At 34.9% G+C, this 12,285-nt stretch overlaps 2 protein-coding genes across 2 annotated transcripts; both read right to left on the reverse strand.

Annotated features, from left to right (window-relative positions):
- Positions 1 to 1,552: 1,552 nt before the first annotated feature.
- Positions 1,553 to 4,752, reverse strand: LOC133305377 (uncharacterized). Its single transcript, XM_061505585.1, has 6 exons — positions 4,380 to 4,752; positions 4,078 to 4,185; positions 2,912 to 3,073; positions 2,651 to 2,822; positions 2,065 to 2,138; positions 1,553 to 1,948 (listed from the first exon to the last, which is right to left on the reverse strand). The coding sequence occupies exons 1-6, from the start codon at positions 4,698 to 4,700 to the stop codon at positions 1,868 to 1,870; spliced, it is 918 nt and encodes a 305-aa protein (XP_061361569.1). The 5' UTR covers positions 4,701 to 4,752; the 3' UTR covers positions 1,553 to 1,867.
- Positions 4,753 to 7,520: 2,768 nt separating this feature from the next.
- On the reverse strand, positions 7,521 to 9,655 carry LOC133305564 (pollen receptor-like kinase 3). Its single transcript, XM_061505827.1, has 2 exons — positions 8,359 to 9,655; positions 7,521 to 8,228 (listed from the first exon to the last, which is right to left on the reverse strand). The coding sequence occupies exons 1-2, from the start codon at positions 9,653 to 9,655 to the stop codon at positions 7,654 to 7,656; spliced, it is 1,872 nt and encodes a 623-aa protein (XP_061361811.1). The 3' UTR covers positions 7,521 to 7,653.
- Between the last annotated feature and the right edge of the window lie 2,630 nt (positions 9,656 to 12,285).

Here is a 12,285-nt window from a genome sequence, read left to right on the forward strand (position 1 = left end):
TAACATAAATATAAATATAAATAATTTTTCATACTTTGTTAATTTCTCATGTCAAATTTCATAACAGAAAAAAATTAATTCATAAATTATTTTTTTTATATTTAGTTAACAAAATAAAATTAAGATTTAAAAAAAAAATGTGTCCAAGCGTTGAACGTGTGTCGAAAAAAGTTGACTGCGAGTCGAAAAAACGTGTCGAAACGTATCGGAGAGTTAACCGAGTGTCTCCAAATGTTGTCCGAGCGTGTCCGTGTCAGACACGTGTCCGACACTCAAATTTTTCTTCAACGAACGTGTCCGTGCTTGTTAGGTAAACAGTGCGCCCACATTGACACGGGACACGATACGACAAGCCAACACATTAATTTTAAAAAATCTCATATTTTTACACGTAGAGATACGTTTTGATATTAAATAATATTTTTAATATATATAATATAATTTATATTTAATACATATAACAGCTCATAATAAGTCATATAAACAATCAAATATTCAAATTGTATAACATAAATATAAACAAAAATAATTTTTCGTACCTTCTTAATTTTTCATGTCAAACTTCATAACAGAAAAAATTGATTTATAAATTATTTTTTTATATTTAATTAATAAAATAAAATAGGATACCAAAAAATAAATAAATAAAATCTAGACCTAAAAAAAACGTGTCAAAAAATTGATCGATTGTCGGAAAAATTGATTGCATGTTAAAAAAGCGTGTCGAAACATTGACCGCATGTCTCAAAATGTTAATCGCGTATCAAAATGTGTAAATGTCTGACATGTGTCCGACACGCACAAATTAAAAAAAAAGTGTGTGCGTGCTTTGGAGGGTGAACTTGCAACACCAACCCCCTCTGCTTCTTTTTTTAATTCATTTCCAATCGTTAACACTTTAGACAAAAGTTCTTTTGTTCATTGCATGTATAAGATGCATTATTGCCCGAAAAATATCATCTATTTACTTGTTTTAACCAAAGTTATCAATTGCCGGATTGTGGCATGTCGCGACCAATCAAAAAAATGCTATAGTATCATAGTAGATTATGGTTGTTGAAATAGCGGTATAAATATATGATAAAAATAATGACAAAAAATAAATAAATTTAAAAGTAGAGACAGTATAAGTGACATAGAGATGCAAATAGATTATAAAATCCTTAAAAAATTTCTATTACACATTTAAATTCAGGACAAAATTGACATTTTGCCATATGACAACAATATGACCAGAATTTAGCTGCAAATACAATCGCAATTGCCGTTATTACATTTCGATGCAGCCCGACACGATTTCTTGCGACGAGATACCGCAATGACTTGTTTCTTGCGACGAGACACCGCAATGACTTGTAACGCAATTGCGACACAATTAACTACTATAATTTTAACACAAAAACAATAAGAATAATAGTTGTACTTGTTAACTGAGATATATATATATATATATATATATATATATATATATATACGAATTTAGGCTATTAGAAAATTTAATTAAAAAAAATAAAAATTGTTGTTCCATATCTGAAGAAAAATGTGTAACGAATACAAACAAATGCTATTGCACATTCTTATTCATTTATAAAGTCAAACAACATCACTTAAAAAAGCGGGAAATTACAATATAACTGATAATGGAATTATTTACAAGCTTATAATTATTGTGCAGTCATGAGCCTGGAACTGAAGGCCTGAGTGAAGTCCTAAGACGTAGAATAAATTTTAAGTCAGCTGAAAAGATAATTACTACTTAATATAGCGTCTCCTTCAAGTGACAATCATTGTTTAGAAGAAACATTGTTTGAAACAAGATATAACCAAGCAACAAAGGCATGCCATCAGCACATCTTCCCACCACGATTCATCTCCGAAAAACTTTCCCAACAAAACCTTGAAAGGAGTTCCCCAGCCCGGCACTAACAGCTTCTGCTAAATACTGTGCCTGAAAATTTATAAGGATGAGTGAGAATTGTGGAATGAAACAAGCACGATATTTCGAAATAATTGAAATTTGAAAAACTTAAGGAACCAATCACGGTTATAAATTGAGGAGTATACCTCTTGAATGGTTTTCTTTAGATCAAAAGCATCTTTCACTCGAGCATCCAAGAAAGCCCATGTATCACGAAAATCTGCCAGAAAACAAACAACAGAAGTATCAAGAAAAGTCATCACTGGTCACGACTGTACCACATCGAGACATAAACAGCACGGTCTCTACCCAAAACGGAATTTATTAAATGTATAGACACAACATACGGGAGTGTCCATGGGATGGGGCATAAAAGAATAAAATTCCATCGTATTGTTTTTTTTTCCCCTGACAGTCACTTTATTACGTTGATCCTCAAATATATTGTCATGCAAAAAAGCAAATAGGACAGTATTGATTCAAGAAAATAAGAAGTTCTAGAGAGACTGGAAAATTGAATCCAGTTAATATTTTTAGAGCATTCACAAAGAGAAAAACATGATCAATAGAATGAATAAATGGACGCTATAATCATAGAACCCGGAGGTGACCCGCAAATTAGCGATTACCATAAATAGAAAGGCATAGAAACGCCCGAGAATGGATGAAAGTTATTCAAGCAAAAATATAAGAAAGCTTGTGTCCTTAAAAAGGGAGGGAAGAAAAACCAACCAGGAGAGCTATCTGTCAGCATATAAATCTCAGTCGTTGAGTATATTCCTCCAAGTATAGTGCGCTTGGCATACCAATCAATATCAGAGGCATTGTCACCAGCAGCATGCCAGATCTCATCCACAAGCATTGCCCTCTGCTTAAAACTCTTTGGAACATTGACTGGTTGTGCCTGTAAAGAAATTATTCACCAGAAACTCTTTCAGCACTACAATTCAGAGATCTGAGCCTCTAACTACAAAAAAGGACACGGGCAGAGACCTGGATGCTAAGAGCTTGAGGCCATGTTGATATATATGGAGCTTGCATTTCCAGACGAATTCTGATAAGCTTAGAGATGCAGTCGCTTGGTGTCAAGTTTTTTAAACTCTCATCCGAGTCAATTCTATCTATTAGTCTTTGTAAGCAGTCATCCATGAAAAACTGCAAAAAGAAGTTTCACGATAAACAAAATGGTCAATTCATAAAAACTAATAAGCACAAGCAAAAGAGAGCAATCTTCCACAATTATGGCAACCCATTAAACTGATTATACCAGACAATGCACAAGCGGAAGAAAACTCATGCATTGGAAACCGATAAATATCGATAAATATCACTGGCAACTCCTGAAGTTATAGCTCTCCAAAGGTTACATCTTATAATGATAGGGTGCCAGTAATAATACACACATAAGCAGTGCGAGAGCAGGGAGAGAGAGAGAGAGGAAAAAGAGATATTTAACAAGCAAGTATTCTGAGTCACTTATTTCATATTAAAAATGAAAAACCTAGAATACTATTCTTTCATTTTAGCATTCATCCTTTCTTTTGGAGAAACATTTGTCCCCGATTGGACAGAGAGGAAGAATTGCTTAATAACAGCAACTCATAAAATGTGTTTGGAATTACAGTATAAGTTGTTCATAATTACATTATAATATGGAATACTGTGAAGCAACTCATAGACATTAGACAGTACCATCCTGCATTTTACTTGACCAGGCATAACATGAACTGCCGTAGTCCTCTTAAAAATTCTAGTTAGTAAGCAATTACAGACCAATCCTATAATTGAATAGCATCATCAATGACTACACAAGAAGGTTTAGGTTTAACAAACACATTCAACCATCACAATAGATGAACTGTTCAATATAGTCAACAGCAATTAAACAGGAGATCACTAATATATTACTCTACTCCAAACTTCAGTAAAGTAACTAAACAATAACAATAGTAATAATAATAATAATCACTTGCAATATATTTTCCCTTTTCCCATTTATTCCCTATTATCTAAATTGACTGGCTTAAATAATCTGACTTAAAATAAAAGTAAAGAAGTTTAATAGAGAGATTAGATGCATGGAGGGGAAGAAGATACGACACTAAAGACACAGGAGATGATTGAGATGCCGTAAGATTAAGATAAAGGAGGAAATGCACCTCAACCAGTGCAGCTTCCTTCCTCGACAAAGATCCAACGATAGAAGGGGACAGACCAACATCCCTTGCTCCTGCAACTAGCGCTGCTTCTGTCCATCCTAACTTCATCTGAAAAACCACAATTTCAAACTCACCCATTATTACAACGCAAACCATAGAAATTAGATATGCAATAAGAAGAAGAAGAAAAAAAAAAAAAAAACGCAACCATTTGGATTGTAATTTTGGGCAATTGAATTATAGACATATAGAAAAGTGAAGAAAAAATTTGAAAAGAAGAGTAAGAGAAATCAGTTACGAACGACGTGAGGGAGCGAGGCCTGAAGCATGCGAGCTTGTTCGTCCTGGAATTTGGCTCCGGGTCTCGGGTCCTCATAGCGTGGGGCATCCTCATCCGTCGATGATGATGATGAAGAAGAAGAAGAAGCCGCATCTGAAAAGTTAGGGCTTTCGGCGGTGGTCACTGGAATGCGATGATCGGCACTGTGTGAAAATGGCTGACTCTCGGATGTGGAAAAGCGAGAAGAGGCTATCAACGCCTGAGGAGGCCGGAATCGGAGCCCAACACTGCCATTATAGTACCTTGCACCGCTAAACAACCGCTTCGCCACCGTTCGATACATTCCGCGGCCGCCGTCACAGAATTGGGGAAAACTTAGAAGCAGAGGAGCTTAGTAATATTATTTTATATTTTTATATTTGGAAGAAGGACAAATCGCTTTGAGTTCCACGTAGCAGAGCTATATTGTGTGACACGTGTCACACCATCTGCCACCAATGACTCCATTTTTTAACGTTGTGCCATGTGCCAAATCAGAATCAGTATAGAAAAGCTTTCTCCCACACGGAAAGCATTACACATCAGAACAGAGAGAAAGAATTTGACAGAGAAAAAAGAATTTTGACTGAAATGTAATATTTTTATTAATAGGATATACAGATACATTGAATTTTTTACCTGCTCTATTATGGTTACGTTGTATTCAGTATAAAAGCATTCCTCCCTTCATGCTCTCAGTTGCTCTTCCCACGAGTTTAAAGAATATCTTAATATTGTACTGAAAAAAAAGAATATCTTAATATGTAACTTATATTTTTCTTTTGTTTTTTATATATATAATGGTGATTGGTGACACTCAAGTTTAAATTTCAACTTACGATTTTATGCAAAATTGCAAATTACTCAAGTCCCGTCCCACTATTCCTACATTTCCTTCTTCTTTTTTTCTTTAGGGACTGTTTGGTAGAGGTCTTTGTCCTAAATAGGAAAATTAAATTGAGATTTGAAGATGACAATATTTGGTAGAGGACTCAAAAAAATTATGTTAGGAAAATTGATTACTCAGGCAATGTAATTTGTGTGAAAAATTGCAATGAAAACACTCTGCTAAAAAATCACATTGTAGGTGGTAATTGGTGCTGGGAAAGAAAAAGAGAGCGCAAATATTTTTGTCCAAAATGACCCTCTGGTTACCTTTCTACTCGTACGTCGGCAAAGAAAGCTAATTTGCAGCAGGAATCACACATCATCGTCTGCAATGAAAGCTAATATGCATCTATCTCTCTTTCTCTACTTTGATCATTATTTCCTTTAGATTAAAACAGCAAAATAAGATAAATTTTGAAGAAACTAGTCTGCAAATGAACATGGCGAGTCACAACTCAAGGTCAGTGGTGGGAAAAGAGACGAGTTGCAGCTCCTCCTCCTCAAGCCATGAAAGTGTTTAGGGCAGAGAAATTTTCAAACATGGAAACAAGAAAATGAACGTTGTTGATTTTATTTTATTTTTCAGTTTCAAAATTTAAAATGACCTCTTTTCGTAATTTATATCAATTATTCCATTAATATTTTATTTTTTATCAAACATAGACTTTGAAAACTTAAATCAATTTTTCTGATAAAATTTCATTCTACCAAACAACTTTTTTTAATCTTTTCCATCAAACTTATTTTCATACAATATTTTCAGTTATTACGTTTTCCTGGTAAAAAAAAAAATTCATCTACCGAACGCTACCTTATGCCTTGCAACTAATTATTGCAAGTTTAAGATTGTATTTTTCGGCTATGGAATAATAAAAATAAGCAATCATACTTTGATACTGCTTTGGAGATATGCGCAGAGATAACTAACAAAACGTATTATTATTATTATGGGAAAAGGGCCTAGAAGAAATTATATGTAGAGAACTCGGTGGTTGTTTGAGAACAAGCACGCAATCAACTTCTTGAAAACTCTTGTGATATGAAGGAATGTGCAGTACTTTCATTATGAAAAGCTGAACAAAGATGAACAGTATTCGTACACTTACATAGCTCAACTATATATACTAAACTAGTCAGTAACTAAACAAGAACCAAAAGAGACTAAAGGGAAAAAGCAAAACAGACCCAGGTGACTGACCCACGTGCTTGTAACTAACAAACTAACCACCTTATATTTATTCTAACTAACTGCTAACTTAATAAACAGAAGCTAAACAGAGGCTAATAAAAGTAATTACAAAAGAATAATTATATTCTATATCAAAAACAGTGATTCATACTCGTTCTTGTGTAATAAATAGTGGGAAGGGTAAGGGTTGATCCAATGATTCATACTTGTACTTGTGTAATAAACAGTGGGAATCATATTTTTACAACTTTAGAAATAGATAAGTGAATACATTTAACTATTTAAGTGAATCATATTTTTACAACTTTAGCGGTGATGTATACATATTTTTTAATTAATATCTTAGAAGATGAAGGTTATATTTACAGCTTTTTTTTTTACAATCTTTTACAACCACATCTTAATATCGTTGATTTCCGTCAATCAACGGTTATGATTTTTACAAATTAAACTCATTAATTAATTATTAATTCAGAATAAATGATAACCGTTGATTGACGAAAATCGACGGTGTTAAGATATGGTCGTAAGAGGTCGTAAAGAAAAAAGGTTGTAAGTATAACTTTTTTCTACCTAGAATGCCAAAAATAAATTAAATAAAAAAGCATTGAACGGCAGAGCAACTTGCAATGGCTACCTTCAAAAAAAAAAAAAGGAAAGAGGGAGGAAACAAAGGCAATCCCTTGGATTTGATAAGGCAAAAGAGGAAAACTGGAAAGTCCTTGGGGTACAAGCTTTTCCTTAGTAAAATTAGAGGGATATTGTCTCAAAAATGGTTCCATTATATAAGAATTGCACGTAATTTACAAGGGCTGCTATCAGCAGAAAGAGGCACACTATTCAACTCAGCTTGGACTCTTTGACATTTTTCTCTCCTGAGAAGGACAGAAACATGATCGAAAGACTCCAAGCTTCAGCATCTTCCAATATGTAGATTCTGTTTCATAAGATGAGATCAAGTCTCGGAAATAAAATGTCACCATTCTTATTAATTAACCGAACTGATCCATAGAGCAACTCGAATTTTCTCCCTCTCTACCTCCTCCCTCTGTATAATTTCTCATTTGCCTTGTGTGTGTTGTTGCACCAAGATTCTGAATGAATGTAATATTTCCTAGGCCTGCGATTCTCACCTACAAAAGCAAGTTGTACTTACTAAGCTAGCATATTGACATAATGTTTAAACCTGTACCTCCTCTATCCTCCTAATGGCTTCCTTCATGTTAAGTCGTTGTTCAGGGTTGCCCTCCGTGCAAGCAGCCCCAATTTGGAGAAGTTGCAGCATTTGATTCACTGAATTTCCATTGCTATTGCTTGTCAACTCTGGATCAATCAATTCTGCCTCTCTTCTCTCTGAAATTGCTTGGAATACCCATTGCACTACATCAGTCCCACCCTTGCCATTACTGTGATACTGAGAAGGAAATTTCCCTGTAATGATTTCAAGAATGATAATTCCAAGGCAATAAACATCAGTCTTCTGCGAAACTTGTTGGTATGCTGTAAAATCAGGAGTTTTATAGGCAAACATGGTTTGTATGGCATAGTTGGGGTTGATGAGTTGATGAAAGGCAAAGTCGCTAAGGAGAGGCTCATAATTATCAGTTAGTAGAACATTGCTCGATTTAAGGTTCCCATGTGGCAGTTCTTCGGATGAAAATTCAGAATAAAGAAACCCCAACCCTCTTGCAATTCCCTTCACAATCTTCAATCGGGTAGGCCAATTCAATTCAGCATGACTTGTTCCTCTGTCACCTGAAAAAAAATTAATTATATTATATTATGTGCCACATCATATCATATCCCTTAATGTGTTATATATATATTAATTAGAATAGAACATAATAAGAAAGAAAGAAAGAAAAGTGATAATGTAATATGATACCATGCAAAACATATAACAAGCTTCCTTTGGGCATGTATTCTGTGATAAATAACTTCTCCTCCCTGCGGTAATGATAAGCCAGAGGGGTGATAATGTTGCGGTTTCTGAGTCTTCCAAAGCGTCTCATCTCAGCATCAAATATGTCTCTGCTTACATTATTCATTTCTCGCATACGTTTGACGACAACAGATAAGCCATTGGCCATGGCGGCTTTGTAAGCAGAACCCAACCCACCATTTCCCAAAACCTCAGCAGCAGCCTTCATTAAATCTGGCAAACCAAACACACCCTTTTCGTCATTCACCATTAGAAGGTCACCCATGCCGCTCCTCGACGATGCTTTTTTCGATTCCTTTCTGCTTGTTTCCGAAGCTGCCCTGCTGCTATGTTTGGAGCTCGGCACGTGCACTTCCACCACCTGATCCACGTTAGTGTCTCTGCTCGCGACGCTGAAGTCATCGTCACGTGCATCACGCCTTGACTTTAGGAACATGAATAACGCACCCACAATAGCCGCAAGAACAAGGACCATAACAACCTGCGCGAACCAACTTGATCCTTGTTGTCCATCACCACCACCACCACCGGTTGGCGGCAACTGCAAAGATCCATCACACTCCTTATCCAGAGGCTTCCCGCAAAGTCCTTCATTGCCGGAGAATGAGTTGGCACCGAATCTCGACATGCTACTTGGTATTTCTCCTTGTAACTTGTTGTTCGACATGCCCAGTGATTTAATATCTTGTGTCAGTTCTGGTACAGGCCCTGAAAACTCGTTTCCCTCGAGGTGCAATTCGCTCAGGAACCGAAGTTTCGTTAAGGAAACGGGTATTTCACCGGAGAATTTGTTGCCGGAGATCCATAGTTTCTTCAATGAGGCTAAATGGGAGAAGAAATCTGGAGGAATAGGACCTGAAAATTGATTCGTTGATAAATAAATAGCCTTGAGAGCACCGAGTTTGTTGAATTCTGGCATTGGACCAGAGAAGGAGTTATTAACGAAGCTGATAGTTCTCAAGGTTCGAATCTCCATGAGAGCTTCGATATCAATGTTGCCAGAGAGACCCAAGTCGGCGAGGTGAAGGCTTGTGATAACGTTGTTGAAACAGATGACTCCAACCCACCTAGAAGAACAAGGGTTCTGATTCGGAACCCAAGATGATAGAGACTGTGAATCTGTGAATGATTGTTTGAGCTTGAGGAGGGCTTCGTTTTCTGAAACGGAGAGGGAAAGAGGAGAGAGAGAGAGAGCGAGGAGGAGGGAGAGAGGTAAGAGAAGGAAGCGAACAGCGGCCATTGCAGAGCCGGAAATCCTAGGCCGCTGTTCGGAGAGATTGAGGTTCTCTGAGTTAGGCTTTTGTTGGATGTGGGGAAATTTGTCATTGTTTGAGATTGGGATTGGTGATGGAGCTTCCAGAATTACAATCAGATTCTAAGAATAGAGGTGGCTCCCTCAAATGCTTCCGATGTTTTGGGAACTCAGAACTTGTGTTGACCCGGTCACCTCCATTTACCATCGATGCAAATTTGGCATGGGGTGGTCAACACTCGCTTATCTCATATTATCTGTCACATCTTTCAACCGTCCCCAACATTTCTATTTAATATATTGTTTTATTAGTATCATGTTACCTAATTTAAGAAAACTTTATTACATATATAATTAAAAGGTAGAGTCCACATGTTTTTTTTTCTCTTTCATCATTCCACTTTCTCTTTCTTATTTACTGTGAGAGGAGGAAAATTTTCTTATATCATGTTACATTATTCTCATAAAACCCTTTAATATATCCTCTTAACAACATAAATTAAATATGTTGCTGTTTCAAAGTTTTTATTTGGATTTTGTCTAATTGGTTTGACTGATGCAATGCAACCTCTGACTTCATTTACGTTTGACTGATCAAAAGGAAATCCATACCGTGCCTGAAACATCCTTGATTAGAATCTATAGTATTTTCCATGGGAAAAAATAAATGATAATTACTTTTACAGCTTTCGTTTGTCGGAAATCTTGGGTACAAATTCCACTCTCCAATTTGCAAAACAGAATACCCGTTTGAAGTTAGTGATGAATATCATTTGTGAAACATCATTATGTATTTGTACAAGTTTACATTTACTTCTAAATTTTGTATTTCTTTTTTCTTTTCTTTTTTATTTCTAATCAAGGGGTGGATCCCTTTATCGTTCTTGGGCTCTCTAATAGATATTGTTTAGGCCTCACTCCAATGATAGGGCTACCCTGGACCCAATAGTAAGAGGAAATATCTTTGGATACGGGAGCTGAGTTCCTAATTTGGGCCAGAATATTATAATTCAGCCCAGAGCAGTGGATTGGCTTTGCAAATTCTAGTTATGGTTAAGGAAATTCTATCCTTTTTCTGGGGAAGAAAAAGTGTTAAGGAAACTTTCAGAAAAAAAAAAGTGCTAACTGTTAAGGATATTTTATAAGAATTTTATAAGCTGTAATTAAATACAAGTAGTGTTATTAATCTCGTGTTAAAGGAGATAAATTTTCCAATGTTATAGAGACAAACCTGTGGGATCCACTATTTGTAAAAAATAAAATAAAATAAAAAAGCTCATAGGACCCACATTTTTACTAGTGTAGGAGATAGAATTTATCTTCTTTAACATAAGAAAATATTTTCCCGTTAAATATATACTGAAAATGTTTTTGGGGATTGTTGTTTGCCGTTAGCATAATAGTGATGTTGAGGAACTGATATTTGTGTCGTGATCGACGGTTTAGAAATTTATTGATATGATGTTGATATACAAATGCTGTTCTTGACCGGTTTACGAACATTGGATCAATACAAGGGTGTTAGTTGAGTATAAGATAATCCTGAGTTTTAAGAGGCTAATTGTATGTGTGGACCGATAGTAACCTCCCATCAGTTCACCCACTCCATATGCTGAGAGATGATACTTCATAGTGCAGCAATAAGGACATTTGATTTAATGTTTATATTTATTTTAATAAAGGGATTGGCGTTTTACAAGAGAAACATGAAAATTTTAAAATATTTTATATTTTCTTTCCTAAACCCGAAATAATTTGATTTTAAGATTATTGAAGAAACACTCTACCCTTTATTAAATTGTGTTGTAAGATGATTATTTGTGATAACTATTAAACAATTAAAAATCTTAGATTCGCCACCGAAGCAACACATGTTCTTTTAAGATGTAGCAATCAACGTTTGATCATTGATGAAACAATTATCCATTAATTCAAGGTAAATTAAAATTCATTTCATTATTTTATACACTAACATTAAATAGGCTGTGCAGTCTAACTCTACTACCAATCACTTTAACTTAAAAAAAAAAAAAAAAAAAAAAAAAAAGCCCTCTGTCACAGACAACCAATTAAATCAGATATATATTATTTCTAAAATGTAAGATGACAAATTTAATTTGTAAAGCTAGAGGTTAGCACGATTGTTGTTGTCAACTGATCTCTTACAGATAATAAAATACTGAGAATCTTTTTGTCTAACATCTATTTAATAACGGGTAATCAACATCCTTACATAAATATGATCCAAAAATAAATAAATAAAGAAATCGTAATATCAAGGAGTAAATGCTAAACCTCACTTTCAGCTTCTTTTGACTCTCAAAATGAAATAATAATGATCCATATAACGACATACATAAATTTGGTACCTATAATTTGAAGAAAATTGGATGAATTTCAGCAAAGAACAATTGGAGTTAATAAATTTTAATATTTCAAATTTATCAATTTCACCTATACCTTCGGTTTCATATCCTATATTTTGAGTGTGTTCATCGTTTAAGTGTTTAACAATATCTGTTGAGAGTTTTTAAAGATAATCAAAAGAAGTGATTCGTAATGAAATAAAATAAAAAGGTAAGAATATGACTGAACTAGAAGATGTTAGGCTATTATTT

This window comes from Gastrolobium bilobum, unplaced genomic scaffold (assembly GCF_033153095.1).
Source record: "Gastrolobium bilobum isolate Gb01-03AN ecotype WA unplaced genomic scaffold, APGP_CSIRO_Gbil_v1 utg1221, whole genome shotgun sequence".
Lineage (NCBI taxonomy): Eukaryota > Viridiplantae > Streptophyta > Magnoliopsida > Fabales > Fabaceae > Gastrolobium > Gastrolobium bilobum.